Source organism: Macadamia integrifolia, unplaced genomic scaffold (genome assembly GCF_013358625.1).
Source record: "Macadamia integrifolia cultivar HAES 741 unplaced genomic scaffold, SCU_Mint_v3 scaffold2490, whole genome shotgun sequence".
NCBI classification, from domain to species: Eukaryota; Viridiplantae; Streptophyta; class Magnoliopsida; order Proteales; family Proteaceae; genus Macadamia; species Macadamia integrifolia.
In genome coordinates, this window is record NW_024868748.1 from 51,011 (window position 1) to 64,938 (window position 13,928).

Consider the following 13,928-nt stretch of genomic DNA (forward strand, 5'->3'; position numbering starts at 1 on the left):
ACCTCAATGTGTTAGGTGTTGAGGATGATGTTGTGATTGACAATAGCCCTGCTATGGAAAAGTCTGAAAGTCTTGAGAACCAAGAGTTGAAGGATAAAGTCAGTCGCCTTGAACACTTGATCAGGAACCTTAAAGGTGTTGAAGATCAAATCATTGATACAGAAGGGTTGTGCTTCTTTCCTCATGTTAGGTTGCCAGAAAAATTTAAATGGACCTCTGAAAAGTTTGATGGTAGGGGTGATCCCCGTACTCACTTAAGATCTTTTATTGGCCAGTTGAGGGGAGGCCGAGGCTTCACGGATGAGCAACTGGGGCAGGCCTTCCAATTTTCATTGACTAGTGTTGCTCACCATTGGCTAATGGCCCTAGATTCTTCCTTAACCCGCACTTGGGACGACATGATGAAGGCGTTTACTCGTCAATACTCCTATAATACAGAGATAGAGTTGACCAGGAGAGAGTTGGAAACAACAAAGCAAGCAGCAGGTGAAGGGTTCACTAGCTATTTGAAAAGGTTTCGTGACAAAGCGGCTCAGATGTGGGATAGGCCAAATGAGAGAGAGCAAGTGGGAACGATAGTGAGAGGATTGCGAGACCCATACCGAAAGTTTTTGTTAACTTTGATGGTTTGATAGTCGCGGCACAACAGGTTGAGGATGCCATCTTCCAAGAGGAACTCCCCAAAATGGATCGGTTTGCAACTGAGTCCAGTAGTAGCAGAAGACCTCCACAACAGAAAAGCTCAGGGGTCAATGCCACAATGTCTACTTTCTCTTCTGCGGCACCAACATCGTCCACAATGGTAGCTCCGTTCACACTAGAGCAAGGGACAGCTCCTCCCAGTCGACCTAAGAGGCAGTTCGCCAATTTGGGTGCACCCCTAAGTTCAGTTTTTAGCAGATTAGCAAAGGCCGGATTGATTTCTACGATCCAACCAAGGCCTATTCCCGAGCCAAAGCCACGTTGGTATAATCCAGACCTATTCTGCTACTATCATTGTCAAGAAGGATATACCATAGATAACTGTTTCAATTTGAAACATGCTATACAAGACCTTTATGATGCTAAAAAGTTTGAGCTCCGACCTAAACAGCCTAATGTAACCACGAATCCTCTTCCAAATCACCAATCAATCAATGCTCTTAGTGAGAATTTGAAAGAATTTGACCCCACCATCTTTATTAGGCGTCTTTCTATCCAGAGCGAGGGGCATGTTCATGTGGTGAAATCGGACGCAAAGCACAAACAGATCAAGATAGTTTTAGGAGAGTTCATGAAGTATCAATTAGAAGCATCTGAGACTCTTGAGATGGTACCCTATTTCAAGAACTTGAATGGTCAATTCATTAAGGAAGTGCATGACTCTTCATACTTTGGGTATTCAGAACTGTGACTCAATGAAATATCAGGAAAGGAGTTACCAGGTTTTGAGATCTTCTTTAACTGCGTGGTTGATCGGGCAGAGTCTTAAGCAGTTTGGTAGGCCCATCTGGGGCATCAAGGAGGATTTATGGATGATAGTAAGCTCTTTGGTACAGAAGTTCTGATGATTATAGAAGACGAAGAGGGGTTGGTCATGTCTGGGTTCAAGTCCTTCAGTGTTATAGGTAGTCAGTCATGTTGTTAGGTATTTCCAGCTTTTTCCCTTTCGGTTTCATGTGAGAAGTTTTATCTTTTTAATTTTGATGTTGTGTCAATCCAATCAAGTTTCCACATGGTGTAATCGTTTCGATTTTTAATGAAGTAGTTTATTTTGAGTATTTTGTTTATTCTCCTCCCCATTTCCATCTCTTGATGATGAATCTTGCAGTGATCTATCACCTATTTTCTTCAAATCAACAAAAAAAAATTAAAGAAAAAAATCAAATATAGAAAGAAGGAAAGAAAAAAAAAGGGAGCCCATCAGTCATTCGTCATTCATTTTGGTGTCAGAGCCTTGGTAATAAAAGGTCTTGAGCTCTCCACACATTTAATCCTCTTCCAATGAGTAAGGAGCTTAAAGAGAATTTTTCACATCATTAAGCCTATTAAGGGAGGCCATCCTTGGCTGCCAGTTATCCGGAAAAATCTTGAGAAGTTAAAATCCACTAGTTACCCTTTTTGGGCCTAAGCCTATCCTTTGGAAAGCCCATTATGGCCTACCCATATCCCATTACCAAGGTACCCTTCACATACTTAATCTTACTAGCCTCTGGGGTCTGATTAGAAGATATTTTTTGTACCAGAGCCTGATATTGCCAATGTTGGGGAAAAGCACTTTTCCATTTCAAAATTCAATAACAAGAAGATAGCAAAGCTCCAACTTAAAAAAAAAAAGGTAGGAAAAGAAAAGAGCAAAGCTCTAATCCAAAAGCAATCCAATACCCTAGGCAGGGGCAAGAGAGAAAATTGCTCACAAAAATTGAAGGAAAAGAAAGAAGGCAATAAAGGCAAAAATTACAAGATTCTAGTTAGACCCTAGGGGCATATTTGAGCTTTTGCCCTCATTTGGAACCAAGTCCTAAGCCCCATTATAACCCAACAAGTCCTCCTAGGCTAAATGTGGTGAGATTTTCTCCGATAACTTCGAGCTCACCCAGTTATGATGGAACTTAATTATCAAGGCTTTACAACCAATACATCATCCGCGGCAGGAACTACGTCCGACCTGATTCCTGATTTACTCAGGATACGTAGGCAGCTTGAGAAGTCAATTTCAAGCTCGGTCCATCACCTCAATCACCATATTACCTTGTTTTGTTTGGGCTTCACATGAATGTCCTTTCTTGGCTTCCTATTTTGAAGGCGATTTGATCATTGCTACTTTTATCATCAGGAGATGGCCTGCTTAGACTCGAACTCTTTCTCCCGTCTCTTATTTCGACGGATTCCCAAGAGTTTCACCACTTAGTCCTTTCTTCTAAGCCTCTTTAGTTGGCGTGATTTCTCTAGTGAGCTCGTCATTCTATGTAATAGCTCCCCACTCTACACTTGGTAGAACCATTGGGTCTGCATCCTTTTCATGTTGTTTGATTGTCTTACTACTTGTTTCTTAGAGCTTGTGCCACATACATGATGTTTTGGGTATTTTAAGGAGCCACCCCTCAAGTCTTGAGAAGCAGCTAAAGAAGTTACTACTATCCCCGCTCATAAAATGCGGGCAACATCAGAAAGGTGCACTCACAGGAAAAAGAAGGGATCAACATGTTGTGGATGTTTACCATGAGATAAAGATTTGGTCGGAGCAACCGAAAGTCATTATAATTGAAGACATCAGACTATATTGCCATAAGTTGCAGATACATGCAAGTAATGCATATTCAGGCCAGATTTATTTGAGTTTAGGCCGAGCAAACTGGAGATGTCATAGTTTAGGGAAACGCTCATTGATGGGTTACCTCCCTTGTTTTAGTTTCGTTCTCATGGTGAAATTTGTTTTGGCAAAATCCTTCTTTGTCATTTTCCAATGTAAACACTTCTCACTCCTTTTTATAATAGTGGTCATTTACACTCTCTTACGTGAGCAAAGTGTTAGGATTTGCATGACTAATCCTTTGTCTAACCAATCAGGTTGATGTTTGTTTAAATTTAATTGCAATATCATTACATCTCATGGTTAAAATGTTGAACATTTAAGATTTTTAGGTATTTAACCTCAAATGCATCAGCTCATGAAGATTGGTTTCAGTGGTTCTTTACACCATGGCCAAATCTATTTCAAGTCCAGTTATTTACACTGAAGATTGGATCTGACGGTTATTTACACCAATGTCACCTCTATTCAAGTCCGGTTGCTTAAACTGAAGATTGATTCAGATGGTTCTTTACACCATTGCCAATTCCATTTCAAGTCCAGTTATTTACACTGAAGATTGGGTCTGACGGATATTTACACCAATGTCAGCTTCAGTTCAAGTTCTGTTGTTTAAACCGAAGATTGGTTCAGATGATTCTTTACACCATTGCCAATTCCATTTCAAGTCCAGTTATTTACGCTGAAGACTGGGCCTGGCGGTTATTTACACCAATGTCAGCTCCATTTCAAGTCTGGTTGTTTACACTGAAGATTGGGTTTGACGGTTATTTACACTAATGTCAGTCTCACCTCATAGTCCGGTTATTTAAGTCGAAGATTGGGTCTGACGGTTATTTACACTAATGTCAGTCTCACCTCATAGTCCGGTTATTTAAGCCGAAGATTGGATCTGACGGTTATTTACACCAATGTCACCTCCATTTAAGTCTAGTTATTTTCGAATTGAAGATCGGGTCTGGCAGTTATTTATACCAATGCCATTTCTATCTTAAGTCTGGCTGTTGAGACTGAAAGTTGCATCTGGTGGTTACTTACACTGAGGTCAAACCTAGTTTCTCTTGTGTTTGACCATTCATTTACACCATTGTCTCATATTTGCACTTATGGTCTGCTTGGTTTTTTATACCAATGACGACTGATTGCATCTACACCATCATCTCATATTTACATTCATGGTCTGCTTGGTCCTTTATACCAATGACAGTTGATTGCATCTACACTTCTTTTATCATACTTGCATTCATAGTCTACTTGGTTCTTTATACCAATATTGGCTAATTACGTTTATACCGTTTTTCCATACTTACATTCGCAATCCGTTTAGTTATTTACACCTAACAGTCAATTGTATTTACACTCTTTTCCATACTCGCATTCAGGGCTTGCTTGGTTATTTATACCAATGATGTCCAATTGCATTTAAATCTGTGTCTCATACATTGATGGTGTGTTTGGTTATTTATACCTGACAGTCAATTGCATTTGTACTCTTTCATACCTGCATTCATTGTCTACTTGGTTCTTTACACTAAGAATGGCTTATTGCATGTGCGTCCTTAGTCTAGGTTTTACCTGCATATTGACCAACTACGGTAGGTTTTATATCACGGTAGCACCCCACACTACTTGATTTCGCATTTGTTATCGATCGACATTTCCTATCTTTGGTCTTATCTCTCGTTTTGCATTCGCATTTGCACCTCCGCCATCCTTGAGCCGAATATCGGTAGTACATTGCTCCTGGTGACAAAATAGTGAATTATTTTCTTTGCCTTTCGACTGTTACACAGGTCTCGGTTAAAGAGGGGCAATCTGTAGATGCCGAATTTTGTCACCCCCCCCCCCGCAATGATGACAATATGAAGAATTACATGTTGGATATTTTAAACTTGGAGAATTTTCAAGCTTAGAGTAGAAAATGACCATTTTTCCCCTATAAACTTTCAAGAGAAAATGTTTTCAAAAATTAGAATTTGATATTGTGGATTATTGTTGTTTGTCCCCTCAAGTCGGGCATTACACTTTGATGCGAGAACTATGCGAATCGACGCCCGATTCTCTCTTTCATTATATGATCCGGGTCCCTACTTTATGCATATTTTCGTTAAGGTATCCAGTCGAGACCACAATCGGGTCTCACATCATTGGATAGTGCTCGGATTGAGCTTTCCAACGACATATTACTCGTTGAATTCTGACTAATGGTTTGAAAGATATGACCCCCGAAAGTTGACTCAAAAGTTCTATATCAGATTCCATTCCGAGCAACCAGGGAGTGCCACATGACGCCCAAACCCCTTTGTCCAAAAGCAAGCCTTTTTGGACAATTCTCTCTAGTTTTTTAGTCCCACATCGGAAATAAGAGACAATTGTCTCAAGTCCCAAGGCTATAAGTATAGCCATTCCTCTCTTCCAAAAGGAGAAAAAATTGAGAATTTGGGAGAGAGGATGGCCCCATCAAGGTTTTGACTAACTTCTTCCCTCTAAAATCAAATATTCTCTAAGTCTAAAAGTTTAACACATTAATCCTTCCTTAAGCCGGGAGATCTAGTCCGGTTCGGTTCGGTTCGATTTGGGGCTTGAAGCACAAGGGTTATCTCCCCTTGTTTCTTGATTAAAGCCGGGTTTAAGGTATTTTTCTTCTCCTAATTGCAATTTAGAACTAGTTTATCTAATTTAATAGATTAGGTTCTAATTTATTAATAATTGGTTCATATAGATTAATTAGGTTTAATTAGTTTCATTTTGGTTTAATATGGTTTATTAGATGTAACCCGATTCAATTAGGTGTATTTAGGTTTAATTGGTTTATTTAGATTAATTAGATTTAATTAGTTTCAATTTGGTTTAATATGGTTTATTAGATTCATCTTAATTTAATCTGGTTTATTTAGGTCTTTTGGCTCAATTAAATATGATTTTTGTTTAATTGGTTTAATTATATTCATTTTAGTTTTATCCGGTTCAATTAGATGTAATTAGGTTCATTCAGACTTAATTATTTTTTTTGGTTTGTTTTAATTTAAATTGATTTTGAATTTACATTTGGCTTTATGATTCTACTTAATTGTTAATTGTTTTATCCTTTAGATCTAGGCCCTTGGATTAGGATCCAAGAACCCTAATCCTTTCTCCCTTTTCTTTATCTCTTCTTCCTTTATTCTCCAACAACTTCTCTTGCCATGGCCGACCTGTTTCCATCTTCTCAGCTCTTCCCAAACTTTCTTCTCCATTGCTGAAACCTGCAACTTCTTCTTCTTCTTCTTCTTCTTCTTCTTCTCTTCTGTTCCTTGCTGCTGAATCCATAAACTTGCAACTACTTTTTCTTCTCCTTCCCTTCTTCATGGCTGCCACCTCCCACTTCTTCCAAACCTGCAACCGTTTTCCTTCTTTTTCTTCTTCTTCTTCTCTTCTCTTTTCTTTTACCATGGCCGAAACCTCTCCACCCCCTTCTCCTTCCTTTCTTTTTTCCTTAACCGAACCTGAACCCATCTTCTCCTCCTTTTTCTTTCTACTGAAACTCTCTGAACCTTCCTCTCTCTTGTAACTTATTCCATCCCTTTCAGCAGCCACCATTCATCTACCTCCCATCTTCTTCTTCTTTTTCTTGTTGAACCCCAACTCTAGCTGCCAACTCTTCTTCTCCTTCCCTTCTCCATGGCCGAAACCTACAACTTCTTCTTCTTCTCTTCTTTTTCCCTACTGCTGCAACTGCTAACTAGTCCCACCGAACCTCCTTTCTCTTCTTCTTCTTCTTCTTCTTTTTCTCTTCTTTTTCCTTGCTGCTGCAACTGCTAACCAATCCCACCAAACTGAAACCTGCAACTTCTTTCTCTTCTTCTTCTTCTTCTTCTTTTTTTTTTTTTTTTTCTCTTCTTTTTCCTTGCTGCTGCAACTGCTAACCAGTCCCACTGAACCTCCTTTCTCTTCTTCTTCTTTTTCACTTCGTTTTCCCTGCTGCTGCAACTGCTAACCAGCAGCCACCGAACGTCCCTTCTCTTTCTTCTTATACTTCTTCTCCTTAACTAAGCCCAGCCACCCCACACAACTCCTCTCCATCGTTTGTTTTTTTATGGCTCCATGTCTTTTTTTTTCCTTTTCTCTCTCTCTGAATCAAAAACAGAACAATCCCTTTGCATTTTTTTGTTTTTCTTCATTATAGTCTTAATTGTTCATTGTGGATTAAATAATTTTGATAAGTTAGTCCTGTTTTCTGTTTTCTTTTCTCTCTTAATAATATATGGGACGTAGTTTAGGACGTAGACTAGTATGGGCGTGGCTGGCCCCTCAAACCGGCCCGTAGCATTAGGACGAATTTGGGGAATGGGTTTGTGTTATAATTTCTTATTTTTTAGGGCTTTTCACCCTCTTTCTTTAAGTGCAATAAAAAAATCAGATCTTGTTTAAAATAGTGCAATTAGTATACTTGTATTCCAATTCATCCAACTTTCCCTTCTTTTAGCTTGTTTAGCTTTCTTTAATCATTCCATTTACCTTATTTGATTAGTTTAATTACTTAAACTCATATATGATTTTTTTTTTACTAGTGTTTTCTTTATCGTAATTAGTTGTTTTAATTATTTAATGGGTTCAATTAATATAACATTTAGACTCTAACATAATATAGGGATAGCATAAAATAATCATTAGACATATTTAATTTAGAAGATAATTAGCATTGCATTTATTTAGTTAAAAGATTCTCTTCTCATTAGCTTAACTAGGGTTTTGAAAAATATTTAACTCATCTTAGATTAGCTTAAGGTAAACATAATTAGTGCAATTAGGTTTCATAATTAATTTAATTAAACTTTAGGTTTAGTTTAATCCTCTTATACTAGATTAGGTAGATTAGTAAAAATGCATTCATTTAATGTAACTAATCCATTTCATTTTTTTTATATAAATTAATTAGGTCTCATTTAGTTTATAAATCTTTTTACCAATTAGATTAAGTAGGATTGCAATAATTTATTTCACAAATTAGGGATTGGGATTAATTATTTTAATTAATTCAATTTGGAATTTTATAAATTCATTAATCATCTATCTAGGTTAGGCTCAATTAATTGAGTTAGTTTAATTTAGGGTTTTTAATTTTTTTTATTTAGAGTAATCATTTCATTATTTGCATCATAACCTAGCTAGCATAATTTAGACACTTGGTTTAGGGTTTTCAGTGACCTAGATTTAGGACTAGTTAGTAGAGTACAAACAAATTTTGGTTAAACAAAAGGAGACCGGCCTTAGGGTCGAGCATACTGGGTGCCTAACACCTTCCCAGTCTGTCACTTGACACTTGTCCAGAATCTTGGTGCAAACCAACCTTATCCATCAGAGTCATTGGTCTCTATCCCTTGATTGGGGGAGACATTTATGGGTCCTAGACTCTTTCTAGGTGGCGACTCCCTTTTACCCATAATGTGTATCCCCCCCTTGGCATTTGATGACCAGGGGATACTATCTCATCTCATTAGGGTCGAACCCTAACGTGTGTACGCGCGCTACGCGCCATATCGCGATCCCGACGGAGGTCCATGATACCTACAAATTGCAAGGGGGAGGAATGAAGCCGGTCCATGGTGACGCATCTGATGTTACAATTGTTGGATCCTAAGCTTGGAGTGTGAACTATTGTGTAGCTTCTTTCTTCTCTTTGGCATCTGATGGCTGGGTGAGAGAGTACTTGCAGAAGGATTGTTCTACATGAAGAAGGCATAACAATGTATTGGTGAACAGAGAGATGCCAATACCGATATTGGGTTGGTGCTTGAAGAAGAATGAGGTGGGGCAAGAGTGGTAGCAGGAGAAGGTGGGGTAGGGGTAGAAGCGGAGAGATGGGAGTTGCAAGGTGCTTAGAGAAGGGGGAGGAGGGTTGTTGGGGGTAAAAATGGTAAAATATATCTTTGGTTGAGTGAAAGTGAGTGATGGTTACTATTTTGAGTAGTTTTGTAAATCAAAACTTGATTTTGAGTATTTTTATTAACTAAAATATAGAGTGAGTAATTTTGTAAAATGAAACTAAAAAATGGGTAATGAGGTAATTTTTCCTTTATTAGTTAAACTAAAACTTTTGACATTTGGTAAGGAACCTTTGGGCTTTGGATCCATCTATCCACTTCAGAATTCAGACCAACGAAGTACAGCATTTTCTTATGGTTTGGAAATGGTGTCCCACTGAGGTCCAAAAGAGTCTACTCAAAGTCTCACCCTAAATGACTATAACCACCCGTTTCCAAGAAAAACTAGTATTCAGGTTGTTTGACCACATAAGAGGACATCACTCACCGCCACCACCAATTGGTATGAATTGGTAATTATTAACAACGACATAAACGAACATGTAATAACCCCAAATCAATAAACAAATACTTTAATAGTTAAGCGGTTTTAAAAATGCCCGTTTTCCTCTTCGAGAAGCTACTGCGAGTGTTCTCCTCTTTCCCAGTTTTGCTTTTCGGTTCTTTTCCTACATAACTCCTCTTGTCCTCTAATGAACTAAAGGAGACGTGATTCATTTGCTTCTGTTGAATTGCTTCCAGTTATAGCAATTTTATCACAGAGACACGCAAAAAGAATCTCAGATCTTAATGGCGGCTCATCTCCGGCCATGTCCGGCGAACTCCTTCGTCTTCAATTCAACTCTCTGTGCCTGCAACCCTGGCTATGTCCTAAACTCCACCACCAACACTTGCAATCTTTTCAAGGTCGACGGTAATGTTTTGATGATGGAGACTGGAGTTGATTACTCGCTGAATTGGCCAGTGTCGATATTCTCCTTGGAATCGCTCAAGAAGTTCACTCAGTCAGAGGCTGTATTTCTGGAGGCTACGCTCTTTATGCTGCTCAGTTGGTTATTATTCTGTTTCCTCATCAGGTTAGGTAAACTTGGTGATGGGAGGACCTTGTGGTTCCAGATCAGGTGGTGGATTAGCCGCTTGGATTTCTGCTTTGCCACTCGACATTGGCTGGTAGGTCGCTCTTACTTGGATTTTATAATTTCAACCTAGTTTTTAGTTCGTTCTTCTTGGGTATAATTTCAGTTAGAGCACTGGAACCTTTGTAACCTCATGGCTGGCCACATTTTATATGGGTATATAGATTTTGGTTCTCAAATGCTGCCCTCTTTTTCTTCTTTTAGGGAACCAACAATGAATGAAGAGTCATGGATAATCTTGATAATTTTTAATTAGTCTGTGTACTGATTTTAATCTGGATATCTAACATCTGATTTAAATTACATATTATTTAATGTAGGATGATCAGAAGGTAGTTAAGAAGCGGAAAACAGAGCTTGGAGGAACCTTCTCTGTAGCAGCTTGGATACTTTTCATTGGTTTACTTGCTGCGTGAGTTATTGGTGACAGCTCTTTCTTCTAAATAATAAGGGCACCTCAATGCTTTTCTTTGTTTTTTTATTTTTCATTTGTTCCTTCTTTGGTAGTTGGGTGGAACGAGATTCAGATCCTCTCCAGGCCCGGGGAGAGGGGGTTGGGGGTGGGAAAGGACCAGCAAGACACAAAACAGTAGAGAGAAACAGGGGGTGTCACTTTTGCTCTCCTGTTTGTGCCTTTCTGGTGGCTGGAGAGGATCTAAATCCGGGTGGAAGGTGTTCTGTGTCAACTGCTATTTGCTTTTTGTTCTTTCCATTTGAGTTTATATTGACTTGGCTTTCTCAGTCTTTTAACAGGTTGCTCTACCAGATTATTTCTAAAAGAAGCGTTGAGGTTCATAATGTGAGAGCTACGAATGGCCCTGATTTGATGTCCTTCATGAATGACATGGAATTTAATATTACTACAATTTCTAGTATGAGCTGTTCTAACCTACGCAACCTTGGTACTTTCGTGTCTAGAACACCAGGCTTCCCTGATTACAGTAGTCACTCTTTGTCAACCTTCGCAAACTATTCATGTCACAATTCTAGCTGGGGACCAACTGTAATTCTCAAGTGCAACAATTGTCCAATAATTCTAGACAATTTGTACATTTCATGGCAATTTGTTGATATTCCAAATGTCCCTGCGACTGCTGTGGGTTTCCGGTTCAATCTTACTGCAAAGAACCATGGTGATGACAAACATGTTAGCTTCATCAGTGGCACACTGAAGAACACAAGCAACAAAGATGATAGGCCTATTACATTCAGGGGTGCAAAAGTAAATATATTAAAGTTCAATTTGTTTCCCCGGTTATATAATAATCTGCATGGGCTAAAGCTCCTCCAACCTCTATTTCATGATTTTATCCCGGGTTCATCTATTTTTGAATCAAGTCAGCTCCGAACCTCACTTGAGAGTAATGGAGATGGATTAATCAATACCACTTTGTTTGTCCATCTTCTCTCTGCCTACATTGTTGAGATTGACAATCGAAATATATTTGGAATTGGTAAGAATATGTCCTCAAAATATAGCTTTATCTATGAGTTACCCCTTTCCCAATCTGGTTAATTTATTTTCACTCATGCTTTTCTTTTTGTTCATTTTCTCTTAGCCATATATATATATTTATATATATGTATTATTTCTCTTTGTGGATGGTGAATATTAAGTGCAAATATTTCTTCAGTAAATTTGTCCCTCAAGCAATGTTCTGGAATAGTTATCATGATTCATGAGGGGGTGGGATGCTGAATTGCTGATTTGAATTTTAAATGAAAAATATGTTCTTGTATCCAACCAGGAAACTATATGAATAGACTAACATTCTTTGAGCTTATAATAAATTTAACCTAAGATTGCATCTGCCTTGGGTGGGACAGAGGGAAGGAAATTGATCTGAAATAGTAGTTATCTGCTTATTGAGCGGTTTTGTTCTTTCAACCAAACCTTCTATACCAAGCTGCTGAAACATAAGAATGATAAATCTCTTAAAGTTCATTTTCCCTTCATAACAACATAACTGATTTTCCCTTCACCAATCAACAGCTAAATTGTTAATGATGCACAATAACAGAAAGATGTGTGAAACGGATGTTCTATGCTTAATAAACATGGTTTCATAACATTCTATTAGTTTGAAGTATTCTTTAGCATTATTAAAAATTACCAAGTTTAGTACTATTTTTGAAATTGGAGTAGGTTATGCTTAAACTATATATAAGAAGTAATTGTTATGGAGGCTGGCCACTATCAAGTTTCCATTATTAGCCAATTGTAAATTTGTCCAATCCAAGACTAGTCAATGGTTCTCAGACTGTGTTGGGTCCATAGGCCATGAATTGACGGATCAAGGTTAGATCATGAATTGGTTTCAGCTGATCAATATCTTTTCTAGGTTGGATTGGTCTACCCTGTGCAAAAAAATAATCCTGACTGCTCCAGTTCAAGAAAAAGATACAAAACACTTTAAAAATACATAAAAGCCATATAATGTTTGGCGTTTGTTCTTGTCAAAATTTTAACAAAAATAGATATTACGACATAAAATTTAGGACCTATGTTTCTACGCCCAAATACTTATAAGTAAACACAGGTAAATGGTCAAGTGCATACAAATACATATAATCATAGATCTTAAGCAAACAACAACGAACCCAGCCTTATCCCAACTAAATGGGGTCGAATAATAGATCTTAAACAACAATTATCAAATTTTAACAACATAAAGGTTTTTACCTCTGAGCCACCATGTTAAGTGCTGTGGTGGATCATAACCATTACCATTTCTGCGTTTCTTACCCATTTTTTTTTCTAAATAATAAAAGCTTTTTTCTGTAAATAATAATTCAGACTTTTGTTCATGTTGAAATTTCGTCTCTGTACCTGTAACCTGATGTGATTTCATTGTTTGACTTGACATATGCAGTGGGCTTCCTCGCAGATCTCGGTGGTCTTTATGCTATTAGTATTGCCATCTTTTTCTACTGGTTGGTACAAGTAAGTTTTCAATTGCGTTGCACACTCCTTACCTTGTCCGTACTTCTCAATTCTTACTATACATTTAATTCCCTTCAGCTAATGTAAGACTAGACCTTCACTGCTGTGGTTTTTTAGACCTCTTACCATAGTTGTCAAGGCATCACCTAGGCAACTACCAGTTTCCATGTTGTCAACATTCCCAGAGGAGAGGGGTGGAGGAGCAAGGAGTGTACCTTTTACTTGTCATTGTTTGAGGTTTTCCTTCCATCATCTGGTGTGAAGAAGACAATGCTGCAGTGTCTGACTTTTGTCCAGAAAATCTTAAAACCCCAATCGGGCTTGTTTCTTTCATGACAGTTTAATATTTAAAGACAAATCAGAAGACAAATTCTACTTTGCATATAGGCCCCTCATATTTTAAATTTAAAAGAATTAATTTCTTTATTTAACACATGAACCCTTATTCATATTTAAAGAGAACATGTTAATAAATTCTACATATAAATCCCCTATTCATCTGGTATGCTTAGAAAACAAGGCATCCCATAGATAAGTGCCAAGCATAGTTCAAGACTTCAGTTTTGACCAGGGTTCCAACCCTGGTCAAAACTGAAATATTTTGGATTTCGGTTGAAATCTGGTACATTTCAGTTGCATGTTTCGTTTGGCCATTTTTGGCCCAAAACTTCAGGAACACCTTGTTCCACCAAGAAATGTAGGTAATTTGGAGAAAATTACCAAATCTGGGTTTTTTTTTTTTTTTTTTTTTT

At 37.9% G+C, this 13,928-nt stretch overlaps 1 protein-coding gene across 1 annotated transcript; it reads left to right on the forward strand.

Moving 5' to 3' along the window:
• Positions 1-9,694: 9,694 nt before the first annotated feature.
• On the forward strand, positions 9,695-13,921 carry LOC122066606. Its single transcript, XM_042630436.1, has 4 exons — positions 9,695-10,266; positions 10,553-10,644; positions 10,986-11,686; positions 13,106-13,921. The coding sequence occupies exons 1-4, from the start codon at positions 9,886-9,888 to the stop codon at positions 13,261-13,263; spliced, it is 1,332 nt and encodes a 443-aa protein (XP_042486370.1). The 5' UTR covers positions 9,695-9,885; the 3' UTR covers positions 13,264-13,921.
• The last annotated feature ends 7 nt before the right edge of the window (positions 13,922-13,928 follow it).

Excerpts from the sequence above, each read along its gene's own strand:
- LOC122066606 (XM_042630436.1), top strand. The coding sequence starts at position 9,886 with ATGGCGGCTCATCTCCGGCCATGTCCGGCGAACTCCTTCGTCTTCAAT. Across the intron at positions 10,267-10,552 it reads TTGCCACTCGACATTGGCTG|GATGATCAGAAGGTAGTTAA; the intron begins GTAGGTCGCTCT and ends TATTTAATGTAG. Across the intron at positions 10,645-10,985 it reads TTCATTGGTTTACTTGCTGC|GTTGCTCTACCAGATTATTT; the intron begins GTGAGTTATTGG and ends GTCTTTTAACAG.